The sequence below is a fragment of the Passer montanus genome, unplaced genomic scaffold (assembly GCF_014805655.1).
Source record: "Passer montanus isolate IOZ18808 unplaced genomic scaffold, ASM1480565v1 scaffold108, whole genome shotgun sequence".
Lineage (NCBI taxonomy): Eukaryota > Metazoa > Chordata > Aves > Passeriformes > Passeridae > Passer > Passer montanus.
This window is the reverse complement of record NW_024357392.1, coordinates 1,371,995-1,395,346: the sequence shown is the minus strand read 5'-3', so window position 1 is coordinate 1,395,346 and position 23,352 is coordinate 1,371,995. Positions and strand designations below refer to the sequence as shown.

The 23,352-nt window shown below is 40.2% G+C and overlaps 1 protein-coding gene across 3 annotated transcripts in view; it reads right to left on the bottom strand.

Annotated features, from left to right (window-relative positions):
- Positions 1-23,112, bottom strand: part of PRDM5 (PR/SET domain 5) — a 59,015-nt gene extending 35,903 nt beyond the window's left edge. For all 3 annotated transcript variants that reach the window (XM_039722813.1, XM_039722820.1, XM_039722828.1), the window contains exons 1-8: positions 22,891-23,112; positions 18,816-18,899; positions 11,822-11,944; positions 6,930-7,113; positions 6,054-6,228; positions 5,224-5,316; positions 4,828-4,949; positions 3,032-3,111 (exon numbers count right to left, since the gene is read on the bottom strand). In XM_039722813.1, the coding sequence (XP_039578747.1) occupies positions 3,032-3,111; positions 4,828-4,949; positions 5,224-5,316; positions 6,054-6,228; positions 6,930-7,113; positions 11,822-11,944; positions 18,816-18,899; positions 22,891-22,983 (954 nt within the window). In that variant the 5' untranslated portion in view covers positions 22,984-23,112. The remainder of the gene's footprint in view (positions 1-3,031; positions 3,112-4,827; positions 4,950-5,223; positions 5,317-6,053; positions 6,229-6,929; positions 7,114-11,821; positions 11,945-18,815; positions 18,900-22,890) is intronic.
- Positions 23,113-23,352: the final 240 nt, after the last annotated feature.

Sequence of the window (23,352 nt, the reverse complement as noted above, 5' to 3'; positions counted from 1 at the left end):
CATATCCATTTAAAATATCATTATTAAGAAAACATTAAAAAAACCAAATGCAGACTAACTTGTCAGGACATTTTCTTCTAGCCAAGACACATGTAAAAATAACATAGCTTCATAGCTTCTGTCAGAATTTTAAAAAACAAGTACTATCACACTCTTGCAGGACTGTTTCTCTTAAAAGCTTTTAGAGGCCAGACAGTGGAAAGGCAGCATTGTCTCAAACTATAAATGCAGTATTTTCAACATCACAGCACATTACAGCATTTAGGACTAAATGCTGGAAAAACAGGAGGCAGTTGAGAGCAATTTCTAGTAAATAAAAATAATGGCTGCCCAGTAGATCAAAACAATTTTCAGTGTTAAACAAAAAGGTCAGAAATTAACCCAAATGAGATGCTTGCAACTGGCAGGCAAAAAAAAAGGTGGTGAGGGGTTGGGAAGCAGAGCAGATTTTTAAGTGTGACTCTACTCACACGAATTTTGCAGGAAGTCCAGCTCTACAAAGTTTTAGAAGTTCAGAGACTCAAGGGCTCTTCATACACACTCACAAACTCTGACCAAAGTAGGATCTTGATGGTGGAGGCACAACTGACAGCAAAGAAGGCTTCAAACACCAGCACTTTACTGTTCTTCAGCCCGGCCTTTTATCCCCTGATGTTGATGCCCTGCCCCTGTGTGCCCTCTGTCCCTTTGGTGGTTGGTCAGTCCCCTGGCCCCTCCCTGGCTTATTGCTGTCAGTGCTGCTCACCTGCTGCTCACAGCTGTGCCCACTGGGGATGAGGCTCGGCTGCAGCCCTATTCCCAATCACCACAAACTGTGTGCCTACAGGATCTACCTTGGTTTGGTCCCTCGGCAGACAGCACTACCGCTGAATGGAACTGTACAGGTCCATGTAAGAAATCTGCTCAGAAATCCAGAAAAGCACCAGTACAAACCAGTCTTACCAGTAACACACAAAACCTGCAATTCCAAATCCAAAAAAGCCTGACTGCCCTACACTTCAAGGTATCCTTCATCATCTTTCTTAAAAGAAGAATGAGCTGCGTTACCATGAACACATGTGCTTACAGTAAGAGTCAGAAGCTCAGCCATGAAGAGGGAGACTCCCCTGGTCCACTTACAAACACTGGAAGTGCAGCACTATCAACTCTGACTGGGAAAAGAAGCCAGCAACCCTGGGATTTGTAGGAATGTATCTTCCCTTTCCATTACAGAACAGTAGAGCATCACTGGGGAGGCCTAGCAGACCGTGCTACTCACAAGTACCTGCTCACTTTGAAATCTGACTTCCTGTAAACAATTCAAATCCAAAACATGAGATCCTTATACTGAAAGGAGTCATTTAGGAGGAATATGCACCAGTGAAGATTAACAGTCCCCTCACTTTCCTCCTCTTTGTTATCACTGTTGAGTGATTGAACTTGGCACTTTACTCAAACTTCAGAACTCAGTATCAGAATACTGTTAGACAGTTAAGGCACAAGCAGTGCACAAGACACATGAAACTAAAAATGAGTTTAAATTTGACATGAAAGCTACAGATGTGAATGACCATGTCTTCAGAAAGTAAACACATATCAAGCCCCTACAGCCACCCTCTTTTACCTCCTTCCTCTGTCAGATTTTTCTGTTGTTTGGGCTTGTTTTCTGTTATATTTCACCTTTTTATTCTCCCCTTTTATTTCTTTACATTGAAATCTGTCTTTTTCTCCTGGTTTTACCTATTATTTTCATACTGTTCTCATACTGGTTTTATGGCCTGTACAAATGTTTTTGCCAATGCTGATGATCCTGCCCGACTTCCTACAAAAGGAAATTAATTCAAGCAAACAAACAGTGTTAGTACTACTATGTGCAATCTCCTTCACTATCTGATACAGTTGTGAAGGTCTGAAATACCCATTTTCTGCATGTTTTAAAAGAAAAGCTAATCAAAAGCAAAGACAGTTTTATGCACAAAATCTTCATGGTGATTCTTAAGGTCAGCTGATAACATCAATCATATTTGAGAAACCTGTGTGTCACAATGTCTACCCAGAATTACAACTACTGAAACAGAACAAACATTTAATAAAATGGACACTCTAACCAGAGTATTTTGCATTTTAAAGGCCTGATGTGCAAGACCTGTGCCAATGTGTAAAACTTTAATAACATATGGCAAGGTACACCACTATAAGAAAATATAGCCCTATTACACAACAAGTGCAGGGCATACTAACACAAGCACGGAGAAAAACAAATTTAAAAGGAGGGGCCCCACCACTTCCTTTGCAACAACATATTTTAATTGATATCATTTATATCCTCAATGGATTCAGGTTATAACCAGGGTATTATTAAAGACTTACAGTTAATCTGATAAACAGTACAATGCAGCTTTTTGCAAAAACAGATTCTCCTGGGTTTTAGTGATTTATCAAATTAATCTTGCAGGGACTTCCTCTGCGTATAATGGATTCAGAATCTCATATTCATGGTCCATCTGTATTTCTACATGAACACCCTTATTTCAAATAGATGTTTTTCAACTGTTAACCCCTCTTGTTCTGGTTATAAAAGATTATGTGCATAAAAAAAAAGACATTAAAATTTGGGTTTGAGGAAGATTTTTTTTTAATACTGCATAACTACAACAGAAGTAACTCCCCTAAGTGGTATTTCAAAAATCAGTAAGAAAATTACTGTGTTTTGTAGAAAAACTGAAGGCTCATGAACCTATTTTATGGTCTGTATGTATGCCATGGTTACACAACACAGTGTTTAAGAACACTGAAGAACAGCAGGCAATTCTGACTTAATGCTGGAGTAACATATTAGCATTTGGGAAGAGATACATGAAAACTTTAGGGAGATACTTGGCTTGAGTACGTGACTACATAAGTAAATACCCACACTAAACCAGGTTGGCTTTGTAATCATGAAAGAGATCACCCAAAGGCTTGCATAGCAGCTTTCAAGTGACGTGAGCAGCACAGCCTCACTTCTCAGGGAAGTCACTGCCTGCTGTGAGTCAGCCTTCATCTCACTGACCTTTCGATGCTCCTGGAGATTTGCTGCTGAGGAACATTTCTTATTGCACACTGAACACATCAGCTTCTTCCTAGAATTTCCTGAAACAGAAACAAAATACCACCAACATCTTAAAGAGGAAGTGCTAAGAAAGAACCTAAATATTTCCACTGAGCCTGTGACATTTCACAGGTCATTTGACTGACATAAGATTTTTACATTTGTATTCCATCTTCAAAGTGTTTCGTATCAGGAGTTCTCTGTGGGTGTCCAACAAACTAGTCACTGGTGGAATGTAAATTAAGAAAACCAGAACAATAAAGAAAAAAAACCTTTCAAATAGATGTTATCATACACCACCAATCCCACATGAAGAGCACAGCTCGCAACTGAGAACAGCTCACTTGGCAACTGAACAGTTCATTTCATCCAGAAATCAATACAGGAGTTGGTGCAGCAGTGACAAAATAAAAATCTCAAACTTAAGTCAAACCATTTCCTATTTTTGTTCATTTAGAAATTATTAAGCATCCTACTATATAAAATATCATTAATAGTCTTTAAATAAACAAAACAGGGAAATAATATTAGCATCAGATCATTAATTCAAATCTTGTCTAAAATGCAAATTATAAAACAAGGTACAGGTCAGCTACCAGACATTTTCCTTCCTTTATCACAGCTGCTTTAAAAAGTCACAGAACACTTGAGTTTATCTATTACTTACCTTTAGAGATTCTTTTAGTACCCCACAAAGCCACCATAAACCTAATTATTTGTTTATAATTTAAGATGCCCATGCAAGATAGTTCCTAGCTTAGGTAAAACACATGCATACTACACTGAACAAAAGAAACATTATAAAAGTAAAAATTTATAAAACCTATGACAAGTATTTATACACAAAAATAGACACATAATGCAGGAATACACTTAGTCCTTCAATGTGGAATTCATATACCACTACACAACTGACAAAAACTAAACCTAAACATAACAGTGCTCATAGATGAAAAAAATTATTACTGATACCAAAAAAAAAGGCATAATTTTTGTAAGAATGATTACAGAAAATTTTCTCTACACTGCAAGAGTTTGGAAGCAGAAAGAGACTGAAAAAAGCATCTTAGTGCTGCCACCATCAACTGAAGACTGTTTTCTGTGCACTCTGGAATTCTGCTCTCCCCACACATAATGGAATTCCTTTGACACGGAGAGGGGGCACACAGAGAGAGTGCAGAATGCCAGAACTGGGACCTGTGTTGTGGACCTGAGAGTAGTGTTTTGCCCTTTCATGAGAAGAGAGTGAAGTTTGAGTGAAAACTACTCACAGCACACAGATATGAAAACACTAGGGCCTAAGAGAAGCAGTGGATGGTCTCATCTGGCTTCCTGCACAACAGATGCAACCCTGATCAAGCTTAACGGTTTGATTAGGCAAAGAAAAGACATCCCATTGTGTCCTGAAAATACAAAAAAAATCAAGAACTCACAATTTCCTGTAACAGTTTGTGCCAGTGGTTGATTTTCCTCACTCCTGAAATACTTCATTTCATCTACTTTTTGCCTAGTTTGAACTTCTCAAGATTCCTATTACATTTTCTGCAGGAGACTAATGATTCATATGGCCTACAGTAACTTCTTCAGGAGAGGAGGAGGAATAGTAACTCTTGCAATTATCTTACTTCTTAATTTTCTATTTGAGACAAATGGAGCCATTAAAAAATAAACCAATGATAATGTTTACTCTGATTTGCAAATTTAAGGCTAGGAACATGTCACAGGGGATTTTTTCTGAAGGAACATCAAACTCTTACCACTGTGAACATTTTCTTTGTGTTTTTTCAGAGCATCCTTGCTCTTGAACCTCTTCCCACAGCTATCTGCCTTGCATATGAACCTGGCATCCCCTCTGCATGCCTCCTTATGCTGCTCATAACTACATGGGATAACAAAGAGAGACAAAAAAACAAAACAAACACATCAGGCAGTGTCTCCAGAAACCAGAGCTGTAGCAAGTACTCAGAGCTGAACACATGCTGCACTGCAGAGTTCCAAGGCCACCTCATGCATTACTTACAGCAGAGAGGAATGAAAGCATTTGAGTCCTTGCCCTGTTAGGATTCCCAAACACTACCAAGCTTTTGGAAAGCGAACATGCAAAGGGAGGCCAGCGAGGACATGACAGCAGTCCTGTAACTCGGACACAAAACCTCGATTCCGAGCTGAAGGCAGTATTGCAAACAGAGCACTGGAAACTTCTTGAGGAGTCTCCTGGGCTGATATTCTCTGTGCACTGAAGTACACTAAGAGACAAAAAAAAAGGAAAAAAAGGATGTAAGGGCAACATTCTACAACTCATACACGCTTGCAGTAATCATCAACTATATACACCTTTACAAAAAGTAGGTTAACAATCTGTAATTAAATGTATAATAAGAAGTAATATATCTATCTAATTGTAAGAAAATGCATATATAAACAACAGAAGAAAACCAGCTATGTTTCTGTGCAGAAGCATAATTCTAAGATAAAGACTTTAGTGATAAAACTGCATATTTATACTCTCAAGGACAATAAAGACATGTTCTTAAAACTCACATCTTTCATGTTTCTATTTTGTTTTTCCATCACCCAAATATTTAATGAAGGGAAGATGAAGCATTGGTTTTCTTTGTTTTTTTTTTTTTCCCCTTAAATCTTACTTTAATTCTGTACCAGCATTGACAGCTTGAAAATTACACCTCCTAAACTACTAAATATTCCACTGATGGAGACCAGTAATGCTGCACCCAACTGCTGCTCTGGTCTGGTTTCCAGTGTATGATTTTAATACATAAAAACTGTCAATATTTTTCCAATTCCCATTGAATTCTACAACAAATACGAGAAATGAAGACATCAAAAGATTAAAGCAAAGGGTAAGGGTATAAATACAGATGCATAAAAATTAAAGCTTAGCTTGTGATTAGGTCAAGAGAAACAAAGATTGAATTAAAATTGATTTAAGTGATCCCTGAAAAACACTCCTGTTTCTACTCACTGTCTTTGCAGAGCTTGTTTAACAGGGAATTTCTTTCCACAATTTCGGCACTTAAATTCCTTTTCCTCACTGGGTTTTTGGTGCAAAGTCTGCAGATGCTCAGCTAGGATCTCCTGGCTGGCAAAACTGGATTCACAGTTTGGGCATGCATGGTCCTGTTTACAGGTGAGAGGATCTGCATGATTGGAAGCAAAACCAATGTAAAGGAGTAGGTCCCAGGTTACATTAAGAGAGACTCTCTGCCAGAAACAGATTATGCAAAATGGTGGCATGAAACTCACAAAAAACAATGTCTCTGAAGGGATTATAGACAGCCTATCTTAAGTGGATTACCATCAACATGGAAAGTGTTAAGATAGGTGTGACTTAGACTGTTGGTCCAAATTAGTAATTCAACTCAATAAGAACCTCAATACAATTAGTCATTCATTAATTCATCTTCATCTTTGATAAAGATGCTGAGAATTCCCCAGACAGCTCAGCTCACCTTTCCTTTCCTACACACCTTAGGATTGGCTGAATAGCTCTATGGAAGGTTTATTTCTCTCCCACCCAAGTAAGAAAGAAATTACCCCTCTTAGAGCAAAAGCTCAGCATTCATAAGCTTGTGTGTCAGGTGAAACAAACTGTCTTTAGTTCAAAAATTAATGGTTACTGTTTAAGGCTCCCTCATTCACTCAGTAATTCACAAGACTTACTGCTCCTTATAAGGCAAAGAAGCTCAACTCCAACCTAAAAAAAGAGATTAAAATAATGCAAGAATTCAGGTTCAACCCCAGGGACCTTCTAGTTCCCCAGTCCTACACTGTTAGTATTCTCTTTCTTTATCACCACTTTTAAGCTCTAAGTTAACCCTATATTTTACATATTGCTCACCTGCAACTTTGTCACCAGCTGGTTGAACTTCTTTATTGCTGCCACTGTCTTCATCTTCCTGGATAACAGTTACTTCTTCCTCCTCCTCCTCCTCTTCTTCCATGTCACTGTCCAAGTACCCAATGAGAAGTTCTGTGTCTGTTTCAATATCTTCCACAGCCAGATAGAAAATATTTTCTCCCTCCTGTTGCAAACAGCAAGTAGAAGCAATAAATAATTATGTCAGAAAAACAAAAATCTAGACAAGTATGAGACCTTAAACTAATATTATCCCTCAACCATGGAAGGGTTGGTGTCACTCCTCAGGAAGCACAATGCTACAACAGCCTTGCTGAAGACTTCTTTCCCAGTGTGGCTGCATGCATAGGTGCATTTGTATTCTGCTATTTTGGGAATATTCCCCTGCCTCACCTGTGAGGCTTTTCCACTATTCCCTGTAGCTTAGACCAAGGTGGAGATGGCATTAAAGTCCTCTCCTGCCACACTCTACTTGACAAGAACTTCAGGGATTGAAAATGAAATATTTCAGTGTTAGAAAAATAGTAAAATTTAGATAACCAACACAGCTTTATCTCTCTCCCCAACTGACTGCAGGAATTCTAACATAGCTTTCAGCAGCATGTTTACATAGTGTTATTTTCTCTTTCTCTCCTTAAGATTCCCAGCCTTCTCCAACCAGGGCTTTCATCCCTGTCAGTTATCTTCACTACCAAATTAGCAGGCACATCTGGAAAATGCACTTTAAACCCTGTGCTGGTTTAAATCAGTCTGGATCCACAATAGGCCAAAGGGTCCAGCCCCCATTCTGCACGACAGCACGAACTACATAACGATAATCTCCAAAAGCTTCTTGATAATGCCTGGACAAGCTTCCAAATAGCTAGGTAAGCCAACAACTTTGAACTTTGAGAATACTTAATTAAAGTTACCAAGGCTAGCACTATGGGGTGTGGGGAGGAATCTGTACATCTGTCCCCTAAACTGATATTCCGTAAGACAGAGATATCTTTTTTCTTTCTGTATGTGAACCAACTGCTTTAGGTACTGCCCAAAGCACTGAAGGAGACTCATTTCTATGCAAGACTCCCAGTTCTATCATAAATCTTAAAGCTTATCTGAATAACACCCAGAAAAGTGAACTGAAGCTTCTTTGCCCTGCATCTAGCCATACATTTTGTAACAAGCTTCCTTGAGCAAGGACAAGATAATGATTTTTAATTCTTGTAATACACTAAGATTAATTTGAACTGTCAACAGGGATGTAGCATTCCCTGAGTTGCAGAAGGTCTGTTATATTTTACACAAGATACTGTCACACAGGACTGAAAACTACTTAATTCAGTAGACTGGATAGAGCTGCTGCTTTGAAGGATGCACCACTTTTCTGTCCTTATCTCAACAGCAGCATTGGAAAACAAAAAATTATGATTTTTTTTTCCCTCAAGATCTATTCTGCAGTCCAGATATCTATCAGCACACCAACCTAGCCTCTGTACACATCTACAAGTTACTGGGTTTCATAAGGCCCTGTCAAGTTGCAGAAACCTTCAATTTAGTATAGTCTAAAGTCAAAACAAATCCTCTTGACACAAGGAAAAGTAGGTCTTTCTACACTCAGTCTCCACACAGGATAAAACCATTGGGTAAATCTCTAAAACATCACTGTTTAGGGCAACCTTATTCTAAAAGCAAGACAACCTAATGAAGGGAAGCACTTCTCTATTACAAGATTACTAAAAATAATAATGGAAAAAAAAATTAAATTATTTAAGATTTTGAAAATTTGGAAATAAAAAGAAAAAAAATAAAAAGTAATGTATCCCAAGCAAAAATAAAGCCCCAAGTACTAGGATCTGTCAATGTTTGAGTGCTCTGGGTTACATTTGCATTAGAAAGAAATTAGCTTTGGTGCCAGCCCAATCTAAACTCATTTCTCCTCCAAGGTTAATTTGTTTGGCTTTTCCATCCACACAAATGCTAACAGACAGGTATTCAGAGCACTAATTAATCAAGATACACCCACCACTGTAGCAGCTCCTCAAGGCAGCATTTTGAGTGAAAGCAATGGAAGCTCTCCAGAAACCACAAAAGAATTTACATTTCTCTCCCCCCACCAGCAGCACCTGTATGAATCACATTAATCTACGTGCATGCAGACACAGTGAACAGCCTTTTAAATTATTTTAATAACCCCTGCTATTTCTAAGAACACATCTGCAGCCATTCCACCTGCCCATGTGCTTAGACCATGCCAGCATGCTTAGACCATGCCGGCATGCTTAGACCATGCCGGTTTTCCTAACACTCATCTGCAGCAAACCACAATGGTCCTTGGGAGAAAACTCCAAGTGCTTGCTCATCATGATGGCAACACAACCTCCCTTCATGTTATTCCTGGTTTATTGTTCAATTCTGTTTTTCTCACCTCTGCCTTTACTGTCATCTTTTATACTGTAAGCCACACAGACCTGCTCAGCAAATACAGTTTTCCAGTTCCAACAGCCCTTGCTATCTCCTTTTTGGTCCACTACAGGTACCTCTTCCATGCAGCCTCTTGGCTTTTCCATACAGTTACACACCTTCATATCTGCTTTGTAAGAGCAAACACAGGACCACTGACAGCCCATCACACTTTAATCCAAAAGCATAAAACACTTATCTCATCACTCCTGAAAGTGTAAAACACAGGAGGAGGAAGCAGCATAGTCTTGTGTTACCTGAGGGAGTGTAGGGCTTTTCCACCCTTCAGATTCTGAACAGCTGGCTCCAACCCAGCCTTCCTAATCCTTACCCCCTTGGCCTCTGTGCCCACAGAGTGTTACCTGATTTCCCTCTGTATCTGATTCCCTGGCAGCAAACCACCTCTTCAGCCTACCTGCTCTGCCAGTTCTCCCTGGCTACCTCTCCAAACGGGCACACTGCCTTTCCCAGTCTTTCCCTGCAGCTCCAGGATGTCAAGTTTGGCAGAGGTAAAACCAACACAGGCAATGTCTGAGGGCAGAACCTGCAATCCAGGAAATGTGTGAAGATGATTTCACACACCCCCACACAGAGCCCAGAATTCAGATTATACCTGATCTAAAATACAGCACCTCAACCAACCACACACACACAAAAGATCCAGAAACCTCAGCTCCCTCTCCTGATCTATTCCTATGGTGTTATATTGCATGGCAAGGCAGAAAACCTCCGAGACACAAATGTGACACTGAACAGAACACAAGGCTAAACTACTACAGCAATTCTGGCATTTCTCCATGCTCCAGTTTTCAGTAATAGCTCCCAATGAAGGCTAGAATATTTTTCCATCTGAATATTGTGGATTAGGATAGGCTTTAAGGTCCTAAAAAACCCTGTGAGATAATTTAGCAAATTTTTATTAATTTCTATCATTTTCTTTATAAAGAAACCCACTGGCATGCACTGGATATTCCATTAAAACTTCTATTCAGAAGTTCAGATCATTTACTGGAAAGATAATCATGAACATTAATTGTTCCCACTGCTCTCTCTTGTGAGCCTTACTTTGCCTTTGCTAACAATGACTATGCACTGATGAGGTGCTAATCACACCTCCTGCATGAGAGCTGTTCACATCTGCTACCATAAGGAGGACAACAAATTTCATCAGAAACGAACTTCTGTTTTCCTGGCACAGAAAAAACAATTTTTTTTTGTCTGGCCTTAAAATAAACTATAATTCTTTTGCCAGGGACACACAGGCTAATCCTTGGGGAAGAAAGTAATCTCATGATGAAAAAGCAGAACAGTCATTTTAAGAAATGCTGATAAATAATTCTCCTTTTCCTGATTGTTTACCAGTTTGGATTACATCAGCAAATACCTTAAGTTAGCCTGAAACAACATTTTGTCAAGTATACATTTTGAGAAAAAAATTCACAGAGTCATGTAATTCTTATTTATGTGGGAGTGGAAATTGATTTACTGTGAAACTGAGCTGTTAAAAAAGAAAAGCAGATAGCTAATTTCTTTAATAATCTCCAAAAGAACAACAGCTGGAACTGGAAAGGTATCCCTGTCTCTGTTGTATCCTGTAAAGTCACAGAACACTTCCAAAAATGAGCAATTAAACAGAATAAGACCCTTCAGCTTGAGCGAAGAGCTGTCGAATATAAGTGAAAGGACATAACAGAATTCCAAAAAATCAAAGATGGCACAGAAAAATAAAGCAACTATTCACTGTTATACCAAAACTGGGAAATCAAGTGAAATTAAGGAGTATCTAGAAGAAAACCAGAAGCATATTTCACCATGATTAAAGCAGTGGAACTCATTACCACAGAGTGCTGCAAATGACAACTATAAAAATGAAAAAATAAGCTGGATAAATCCAGATCAACAGCAAAGACAAAAAAATTATCTTTTTTTAATAATTAATCCTCAGGCACTATATGATCATCCTATCAGATAATTAGATTGTTCAATTTTCTGTTTTCTACTTAAATATTTTCAGCACTGTGCCTCCTTTCAAGCCTGTCACACTTTCATAATTAATTATATAATATGTTATCTATATTATATGATATTACTCATTTTATTGAACAATAATGTAAAATGCATTATTCTGCTTGACAGACAAGTAAGCCCATATCCAAGTTTGGCAGGAAACACACACAGGTCTCTAAATAATTAGTCCTTAAACCTTCCAAATAGCACCAAATTCCAAGGACTTTTCTGGTCTTTCATCCTATCACTCTTATTTGTGGTATTACCTTAAACAGAAGAGTTCTAAAAAGAAGGGAAGAAAAAGAAAAGCAGTTCTCTGCTTTCCTCAGATCTTGCAATTTCATTACAAGACATGAAGGCCAAAGAGGAAATCAAATTAGTAAATCAGTAACAGGAAGCAAATGGTAGGAATCCCCCAAATCTACCTGGATGGCTGCCAGGTTCTTCTGTTCCTGGGATGGAGCCTCATGGACAAAGCGCAGCCAGTTCGAATGGCGCGGGTTGCTGGCATCCAGGATATAAAGGACCTCGCCTTTGCTCCCACGAACCTGAAACATTCCAAAAAAAAATCCCCGAGCAAAATTGAAATTAAAAATCCAAATATGTTCAGGTTTTCTCCACTCAGTGAAAAACACTCTTGAAAAAAAGAATTGGGCACACAAGATACATCCATCTCCATATCTAGACCTTTTGGCTACCATTACAGATCCATATAATTAGTATGATTTCTGCAATTTTGACAGAATTCCAGCTTACTTTGACAAAAGGAAGATAAAAGAAATAAAAACTTAACATTAACTAAGTCATTCTTCCCCCTCAAAACACAAAGACATACTGCTGTAAAAATACATCTGTCACTGCCAAAAAACCCCATTTGTTTCATTTTAAACAACAGATCACTTGAATCTCCACTGATCCAGACAACAGTGAGCCATGCAAAGAGGTCATACAGCCACATTATTATTCCATGTGATTTATTTATATAAGGAATGGATTTTATTTTCCATCTGTCAACAAGAAGTATCCAGGGCAGGTATTTCCTAAGAGCTAGGGAATTTGGCTATGTAAGATCAAAATTAGATTGTCTTCGTGGCTTTGTATATAAATTGCTCACATTCTTGCTATATTTGTTTCTAATAGAATGCAATATCATATTTCTTCAGTATGACTGCTTCAATTACCTAAACATTTAGAGTATCATTAAAAAGACAAAAACTGTATTCCATTACAATAATAGCTGGTGACAGCACGTTGTTCTCAGATTAAGCAAAAAAAGAATTACTGTAGTTCTGCAAACAAATAAGGATCTTCAAAACTCATTACTGCTCTACTGAAGAAAAAAGGACACATCATGAAAAGGTGCCAGCATTCGAACTTTAAAAGCTCTGACTTTCCAACACATGGAATAACCACAGTGAAAAGTGTCAAACCTACACATTGAAATGCATCTGGAAACAATATTATCTGACACTAAGCACTAATGGTTTCCCAGAGAGGCCCTGGATGTCCCAACCCTGGGAGTGTTCAAGGCCAGATGGGATGGGGCCATGGGCAACCCGATCTAATGAGTGGCATCCCTGTCCCTGGCAGGGGGGCTGGAACTGGATGGTCTTTAGGGTGCTTTCCAACCCAAACTATTCTGTGATACTGTAATAATCACCCAGTTCTGCAGAGGCTTTGTGTTTAGCTACCAAAGCACAAGTTACAGGAGCCCACCATGTAGATCCTATAAAGGCTTCCATCAGATCTTGAGTTGGAATGAGAAGCAATCCAGGCCCTATTATAAAAACTATACGTTACACTATCTAACTTTTCATCGATTTTTCTTTATTTGCTTGATCCTTAAATTATACAATTAAATTTGCTTCAGTGATACACAGTGATCTCAGTTATGCTTTCAGAGTCTCTGCCAATCCACAAAGAGATGCCAAACACGAAGCAGAGCTTTAACACATAAGGAAACTATCGATAAAGGAATACGATAAATCCCTTAAAAACATTCTGTATTTTCCACTGGTTTTTTCACCTCATAAAGAAATAACACTGGATTGGATACACAGATGTGAGCATGAGAAGTTAAGAAAAACTGCAAAAACACTGTACTTTGTGTGGACTAGACTGGTGACATGAACCAGTCCTCTTCTGGTTCCATGAACAGAAGGTTCCTAAATGAACTGATGGCAGTGGATGAACTGATGGCAGTGGATCCCAAACCTAGCACTTAAACCAACACTAAAACACATACACACATCCACATTATGTACCTCAAACTGAGGTGCCCAAGAACTATCTTCTTCAGAATCAGCACAAAAGGCATCACTGAACAGACTCAGTCAAATGTCTTCAATGTAAGATGAAACAAGTGACATTGACTGCTACCACAGTGAGGTTCCACCTCAAAGCCAATCAGACAATTTGAATAGTACCACATTAAAAAGCACCAGAAGAATTCAGGAAAAGATGTGTCCCTTGTCAATGTATAAGCTCCCCATATGAAACCCTACACAGGCCTAAATAACACCTAAGCTGCTTTCTGGAAACAATTTCCTAAACATTTCTAAATCAAAATATCTACGTTCATCAAACAATAATGTAGAGAAAAGTACTGGTTTCTGCATTGCTTCTTTTTGGATTAGCTGAAAATATGATCTTTATTGCAGTAGCATAAAACAGCTAGATGCAATACTTCTGCATCCTGAGTTCAGACTATCACAGAGCTCACTGCAGAGTAGAAACTCACTTTTTAACATTGCTGGAGATATTTTAATAACTCCAGCAAAAGAAACCTGAGGCAGCAACTGCTGATTTGCTTGCTCAGTAATAAGTCTGGGACAGAGACAGCATGTGACATTTTTCTTCAGCCAAAACACACAAGTTTTCCATGGTAATGAAGCTCCTTCTGGTGCATGACATTATCTGACCCTGCCAGGGACAGAAGGGTACAGGCAGCTCACTCCTAGACTCCAGCAATCATTCTGTGGAGCCTTCAGGAGCAGGGCTGAACTTTGCTTTCCCTGGAATGATACCCAAATCTCCCTAAGCAAACTGTGTGTGATCCTCTACAGTAAGTTCAGACTGGAATACCAACACCTGAGCCTAGCAGCACATGCTTTCCAGCATCTTAAACACATCCCATAACTGAAGATGGGAGGTTAACACTCTCAGCTACTTTCAGGAGTAGATCCTTCTTGTCACCAGAACCAAAACATCAGTAATGGGCCTGCTCTAAAAGTCACTAAAATTAATACAAAGTCATACATTTAACATGGAAAAAGATGGCTAAAGCAAGTTTTAACAGACCTGATTATAACAACATTAATAACTGCTCTGGACACCTATCTATCCCATTTGAGAATAATTTACTAAAATCTAAATTCTGGGACATAGACTTGCAGCTGAGATAGTGCACCAATTTCTTATTTGTGTAAAAGCCCAGATCATTTAAGAAATGAGAAAAACAAAAGCATTTCTGAAATTTAAACAAAGATTCAGCCAAAAACATTTAAAAGCAAACAGTTTTCAATGTATATGAGGAACAATCACTGGGAAGGTAGTCTACACACAGAAAAATTAAAGACTATATTGATCAGAATTAGATTTATTGTTTTATATTCACCTTAACAGCAAACACAGAATTCATCTAATTAATATTTATTTCATGAATCATGAAATGAATGATTCATATATTTATGAATCAATGGACATCATTTGACTTAATGTCTTGTGTGTAAGAGCCTTCCTATGCCAGAAGAACATTTTATAGGCAAGATATCAAAGAAAGAAGAAAAAACCCCAAAAAATAAGAAAGCCACCAAAACATACCAAGCTTAATGTGCTTGACTTCTTATACCCCAATCCTAAACACCACAGCTCTGATCTGAAGCTGGCTGCAGCCAATAGCAGATTTTCTGTTGCTTTCACTAGTTTTCAGGCAGGCTTATTTAACTGAAAACAACTGTCACAGCAAAAGTGATGCAAGTTAAGCAGTAGAAATGTAAGTTCATTTCATTTTCTTATATAAATAAACACAAATGTTGGCTTCCATTGAAAGACTGTTTTCTGATCTCTTTGGTTTTAATGTAACAATGAAGAAAACATGATCCTGGCAGATAGACAGAAACCCAACCTGAAGTATGCAACATTCAGCATTACATGGCGTATTATGTTCCATCCAACCCTGACCAACATTTTTTCATGGTATGTCAGAGTATTTGAAGAAGGACCAAATCTTTCCAGCACTCCTTGTTTCAACATTTGCCAAAGTCATCACCAGAAGAATATGCCTGCCACAATCCAGTAGGAGTGAAATTAATTCCCCTCTCTTGGTTAAGGATAATGAAGAAAAGGAACTGAACATACATAAATGAACTGATATCTTCTCTTCACAAAGGCACATCTGAGCCTCCAGAGCAAAAACGTCTGTGAACTTCTAACCTGAAGATTATTTCCTGCTTGCCTTTAAGCACTTGCTTCTCCCAGCAAATACACACAGTTCAACACTGCTATGCCAAGTTTACTAACACACACAAAGAAGTATTTAATCAAGGTGTAACAACAAAACTCTCAATTCATCACCAGCAACAAGCTGTGTCCTTCACCAGCACATTTAGAGAGCTGGGGAATAACACAGATGTGTTTTCTTAACAAAAAGAAAGAGAAAGCACAAAGCCATTTGGACCTCTTCTTCGCTTTTTATTATCACTCTTAACTAAATGGCTACCACAGGTTTGTTTGAGGGGTTTTTTCCTTTCACACCACTCATAAATAAAATATTTCAGCCTGTAGCACTTTACAAGATAACAGCAAGATCAAGGATGCTTCCCACCCACTGGAATCTTCCACTTCCCAGGAATCTGTTGAATGAGCAACTATAAACCTTTGATTTCTTCACAACTATGCACGTTACAGACAGAGTAATGGCATTCTGCTATATTTAATTTAAATAGAAACTCTAACACCTTCGTAATTTTCCTAAACAAAATCACTGGGCTCAAATAAATGTTCTGGGTGCCATGTTTTCCCTGAGACCAAAAGAAAACACAATGCGTGCAATTCCGTCTCAACATGATGCCTTAAAGATGCCAACTCACAACACTGGTCTTGGAGAAAAAGGAATGGCTTGATCAAAACCGACCACATCACAGAGCACTACTCTGCACAACCAGAAATGCATGTGGCAAACTTCCTCACAGCAAAATATTCCATAAAATTGAAGCCTGGATCCCAGGCATCACATGCCAAGGAAAGAAATGTTGCACTAATGCCCTTTTTTTTGACTCACAGAAAGCCTCTACTGCTTGAGACTTCTTTCTGAAGGTGTTCTCTCTGAAAACATTATTTTTTCACTGCCATCAGACTGCAAAGTCAGGCTTTAGTGTGACTCCCACCAATAGCCACCAAATTAATTATTTTTAATATCTTTGGTACAGCTGACTACACATAAACTTGGCCAGTTTCTGTGCGTGCTTCCCACAGGCTCTGGAATAACCATCTACTTGGCCTGTTCAAGTCTTACTTTCTGCATTCCTGGTCTCAGTTTTCAACTTCAGACTACTCCCAGCATGATTTAAATTATATTATAAAGCTCACGTTCAGATCAACTTCAGTAAACATGAACAACTTGGGTTAAAACATTCAGGAAGTCATAAAATTTGGTATGCAGGAATCTCTTCAAGGCTCTCAAAACTAGGTTACAGTAAGATATTGTGAAATTATTTTAAAACGGCTCATAAAAACCTCATTTTCTGATTTGCTGTCAACGGGGTCACATTAGTGTCACCAATAAATAAATGTATTTGCCTTTTCTTTCCTGTCGTGCAGAAACAGATAAATCTATTTAAGTATGAGCAATGAGGAATCTGGAAAATCATAAAGCTTTCCAACAAACCTAAAGGCTTTCTCATTCCTGTAATCCACCCACTGTCTTTTCTGAAAACCTTGTTCTAGCACAAGCATTTTAAAACAACCTGCAGAAACATCAGGAAGAGCCAAGCGAGGCAGGGCACACTAACAAGTACTGTACTCAGCAAACATCTGTAATAAAAGCAAACTGTATTGCTGTGGTTTCAGCTGGGGACAAAGAGGATGAAACTGGCTGCTGTGAGTACCTAACCCAAAAAGGGAAAGGGAACAAACTGTCCACACCTCTTCTTTGGGAAAGCGCGTTTGGGGCACACCCCTAGATTGAAATAGACAAAAGAAAGGGAAAGGAAAAACAGAGCTTCACAGGCTGGAGTTAGCACTCACCTAGGAATATTTCACCACTCACAATATTTATGAATTTGGGTAAAAAGAGATGGGCTTTTAACATTCTCTCACTCATCATTCTCGTGTATGGAATGTATCTGTAGCTCTGCTAAGGCTGCATCAATACTTTGCTCACTTCATAAGCTGCTCAGTGATGTTAATGCCAGAGATTTTTTCAAATAAACATGTATTTTGTGGTAAATGCACTGACAGTGCTTTAAGCCAGATGTCAAACATAAGGTTTTTTTGTACCATGCAGTAAACAGTCCTTCCACCTCTAACAACAGAAAGATAAAAAAGACAGAAATGAATCCTCTCCTCAGTGTAAAAGAGGACTCAATGTGCATTAAACAGAAACTGCTTGGCTGAGGAGAAAAAAAGGAAAAAAGAAAAAATAAATTCCGCTCAAAGAACCACAGGAGTAAATAAAGATTATAAAGACAGAACAGAGGCACCAGAAAGAAGGCATTTTTAACAAGTTGGAAATTTTTTTATTGCCAGTACTTTTTAGCTATTGTAATTTCCTCAACTGGTGAACTCAGATTTTACTTCAGGCACACACAGGTACAACAGGAGCTAGGATGGATTATGTACCTAATTACAAGAACTAGTGCATAAACTGCTGCTTCTGCCTAATGCACAAAAAACAAAAAGTTGCCCACAGCACCAGGCTTCCATTTTGCTAAAGACCTCACACTTACTCATTGCATTAAAATCTGCTAAAATTTTAAAACTTCAGGTATATAGTTTGTCAAATCTCAACACCAGTGTCACACCAGGAAACGCTTCATATTACAGCAGAAGGAAACCATAAGCTGGTCCCTGTCCATCAGTATGAATCAGGATCTCTGTAACTTACAATCCACTTCCCAATTCAAATTATTTTAATTTTTCTAATTATTTTCACATGTTTTAATGATTTTTCACAGCGTTATTATATTTGCATTTGGCTTGACTTGATGTTTTTTCACACTTCATTGATTAGAAACCATAATTTGCTTTTTCTTTAGCTTTAAAGAAGTCAACCCTCCTCCACCCAGGCAGCGTCATTTAAAAGCACTAAATCTCACTACAGGATCTTTAAGCTATGAAACAAAATAGAAAGGATTTGTTACAGAAAAACTTAATTCTGAGAACACTTTGTGCGAGGTGCCACGACGTCACTTTACTCACTTCCCACATGAGCCTGCAGTCTGTGTTCTCGTCCAGTTCCTGCGGCATTCGCTTCTCCCCTGCAAAGGGGCCAAACTTTTCACCCTAAAAAATAATTATAAAAGAAAAAGAATCAGTAGAGGGGAAAAAAAAAAGGCAAGTCAATCACCAAACTCCAGCAGAGGGTTAATTTTTAGCCTCAAACAGAAAAGGAGAGTTTTGCTTTATTGTCCTACTTTATTGCCAAGAAGGTGCACATCCTTAAGGGTTCAACTTGAAGCTCATTTCCATTCTTCCCATACTTTGAAGAATCTTATAAAACCATACCTACCTTCTGCATGCTTATTTCTCCTTTGGGAAGCAGGATTTTTCTTTATCTGAAATCAGGCTGAAATTTACAAGTCAAATTTCGTACATTTCTTAGAAAATTTTCAGGAAGCACCTTGCAACAGGCATCCAACCAAAACAAAGAACTTGGCATGCACCAAGTTTACATTAGATTTATTTGAGAGATTATTTGCAACGCTACTTTTTGAAGTGCCACAAATCAAAAGACTGAATAACTGAGGGCTTGATCACACAGAGAGATTTGTGTAAAATTGTAAGGGAGTATGCACGTGCTTATGAATTAATTTGAGCCTTCACAAACAAAATTAAAACGTTCTACCACCTGCTAGTCATAACACCCGCTGTGAAAGCATCCATTGATATGGTCTTCCAAAAGCATTTGGCATCAGGGTTTTTTTTCCTGCACAGACGTCACAGGAGTAGCAGGGCAAAGTAATTAAATAGGACTTTCTTCTTCCTCAGGCCCAACTTCCCCCCACACTCACTGCCATGTCCCTGGTTGCAGGGAGAGGCCCTAAAACCTGCGAAGTCGGATGCTGTGTTCCTGCAGGCAGCATTCTGATCCAAAAGCACTTATCCTTTCAAGCATTAGAGGTTTTAAGTGTATCTTGAAAAGCAAATTTGGTGTTTCTTTTAAAAACAACAGTATTTTGGTTTTAAAAAAAAAGTATTGATCTTGTCCACTTATCCCTTCCTCCAGGCACATTCCATATTCCCAGCAATAGTTTGCTATGTGCTTTCCTTCTTGCTTAGTTTTTACAGATTGCCTACAGGTAGAGTAAAGAGAAAAAAGTGGAATGGAAAAAATCCAGCACTGGTCCTCTTGAAAACAGGAAATCACTTTTTTTTTTTTTTTTTTTAGAAAAACAAACAACTTTGTATTTAAAATTAAACCTGAAGTGGTAACAAACAAAGGACAAGGAAACTGACATTGCAGAATGAGGCAACAGAACTGAGGGACAAATATTTAAATGTGCACAAAGGACATTTCACTACAAGGAACAGCAAAGCAGAAGGTAAAAACACAAGAACAGCAGAAGTCAGCAACTGGAGTCCAGAGCAACAAAGGAATCAGACAAGGGCAGTGACAGTAAAAACTGCACTCTGCAGCTTCATGTCCTTGCTTCTCATTGATTTCCATAGCACCCTTCATCATTCTTCTGATTAATAATGTCAGAGCTCCTCCCCTGCCAGTTTTTCAAATCCTGGGATTCAATACTCGGGCTGAAACTTCCTCCTTCTCTTACCTCATCAGCAAGGAAGGTGAAAACAGGTAAACACCGCTCTATATGTACAGCACCCACAGTGTTAATTTCACCCATTGCTGAAGCACGGGAACAGCTCAGAACAGCAAACACCACACACCATTCCCACCTCAGCACTCCAAACCAGGAAATCCCCACTGCAATACTCAAGCATTCAAGACCTTCTGGAAGCTCAGAACAACTGCAGAAGCAACATGCCCACCTCTGAACGCAGAGTAAACATAACATAAGCTGCAGGTGATGCAGATTCTGAGCACTTTTTATGGCTTCTCAAATTTGGGGAGGAACCAAAACCTGATGTCTTGGTTCATGCACTTGGATAAGTGCAATTATTTGTTTAGCCTTTCAGACCATTTTCTTCGTATATATATATATACACACACACACATTATTTCTGGTTAATAAACATGTTGTTATATGCCAACATTAATCAAAAGCACACTCTAGACTTCAACTTCCCCTCTGCTCAATAAAAGCGAAGCATACAACACAATCTGAGGGCAGAGAAATGATTCAGCATAGAAAAGCACATTTTTCCAGTGCTGAAAAAGCTATTTTCAACAGGTGCTTTCAAAAAAGCAGCAGTGACTAATCTTCCAGTTGCAGCAAAACACTGAGAAGTGCAATGGCTCTCTGATGATTATGCCTAGAGCCTCATGATGCGGGTGCTCTGCAGCCTGAGGCCAGCTCGTGGAAAACAGCAGGTACGCGGGAATCAGAGCTTTGTTAAGGCAACAAAGCAAAAAGTCTGCACCTTTTATGATTACAAACAAAATCCTGAAAGCCCCCCATGCCTGAAGGTACACAAGCAGATGGTAGGCAGTAGCAGTTCAGAATGTGTTATTACCAAAACTTTGCTAATAGCAGAATTTTCAGAGGCCTCCACAACACTTGGAGAGCTGGTACTGCAATTTCTGATTATAAGATCACCCTTTTTTTTTTTTAAGTTCAGAAAACTGCAATTGTGTGACAGCAACAGTGCAGCATTTCCTACTCAGGAACTTAGGTCTAACTTCACAATAAAGTGTCACATTCAACACCTCCTCCCAGTCCCAAAACTCCATGGAATTAATTTAACAGCTATAAGCTACTCTTAATCACAGCCACAAAGTGTGGCACTTCTGCCTCATTACTACACAGGGGAACAAGTTAAGAGCACCTTTTCTTTCCATGGAAAAGAGGAACATGGAGTCTTGCTGTGTCCAGTGTACAACCTGTGTTATTTAGACACCCACCCTTCTCCCAAGAGAGAACTCGGGACTTAGGTCCCCAGAAAATTTTAGGAGTATGTTTTAATAAACCACAGAGCAACTCAAGAGTTGGTTCCTCTGCCTGTTCTTCAGAGCAGGGCTTTGCACACCACAGCTGTCTGTCCTAAGTGAGGTGGAATAATTCAGGCAAGAAAACGCTGTATTTGTCCCAGCATGCAGCTCCAGTGGGTCAGTTGTCAACAGAGTAAAGGACAGAAGCTCAGACCCCCAGCTCTGAACTGGGGATGCTGATTCCCATGAGTTTCACTCTATTTCAGAGTGCAGAGATGAACAAATGCTAATAGTGTACAACCTTCCTTGCTGTGTAAACCCAAGAAGTTTTGAAATGAAACTTCAGAACCTCAGTAAAAAAGTTTTAAAGAATTAAACCAAACAAAATAAAATTGTTCTCTTCCTAACACTCAGGGACACCTTAAAAATGTGAGACCTCCACCCCATCGAGCCTAAGCCTTGTTGATGAAACCAGTGAAAAATTAGGAAAAAAATCAGAGCCAAAATGAGGACAAAGATGGAAGGCGAAACGTACAAAACACAGAAAAGTGGATACTAATGACGTGTTCGTAGTTTTGGTATGCCTTTATGTGTCCTAACAAGCCACCTGGACAACCTCAGCTGGAATTTCACATGATCAAGATACTTTCAATTATGAAGCGTGAAGAGGCATCACCTGGTTGGAGTACGAGACTCGGTTCAGCTGAATGACATCGTTCAGGGGCCCGGCTTTATTACGCCGAAAAACGGAATTAAACCACGGCCCCGCCGAGCCCGGGGAGCCGTGAGGGAGGCGAGGGCAGCCCGAGAGCTCCGGGCGGCGCCCCCCCCCTCAGAGCGGGACCCTCGGGGAGGCGGTCCCGCCGGGGGAGCTCTGCCCTAAACACTGCGCCAGATGCACAAACCAAGTTTAAAAAAAAAAAAAAAAAAAGTGGGGGGGGGGGGGAATTAAATTCCTCGGAGCAAACCCTCCGCTGGCCCCCTCGCCCCTTCCCGCCTGCGGCGGCAGCGCCCCGGGGAGGCTCCTTGTACTCCTTGTACCGGGAGGGGAGAGCGGGCGGGCGGTGCCTGCCGTGCGCACAGGGAGCCCGGGCGGGCACAGCGCGGCTCAGGAGAACTTGGAGCGGGGCAGAGGGGCGGGAGAGCCGCCCAACTCCCCGGTGATACGTGGCAGCCGCTCCCCGCCGGGCCGGGCCAGGCCGTTCCCCCGCCATCACCCACCTTCTTCACTCTGCGGGCCGTGTAGAGCCCCATCCCGTCCTGCACCCGGGACGACTTCAGGGCGAACCTATCCGGCACGTACATGCCCAGCATTTCTGCACCGAACTCGGGGCCCCGCCGCCTGCTACCGGGGGAGAAGGAAGCGGCTCGCGGGGGGGACTTCCATCCCACCGGGAGCGGCGAGCGGGAGTCCGGGGGAGGGGGGCAGGAAGAGGGGCTGGATGCGGGGGCTAGCCCGGCTCCCGAGGGGAGGGGCCAGCCGCGCGCGCGGCGGGGCGGGGCGGGGGCGGCCGCAGGGGGCGCGCGCGCCCGGCGGGGCAGCGGCGCCGTGAGGGGACGGGGGACTCCGTGAGGGTTTGTCCCCCGCCCCGGGCTCGTCCCGCCGCTTCTTTTCGTGTTCCGCCAGTGCGTGCAGGCAGCTCCGCTTCGAGGCCGAGCAATCCTTGGCTCTCGGGGGTTGGT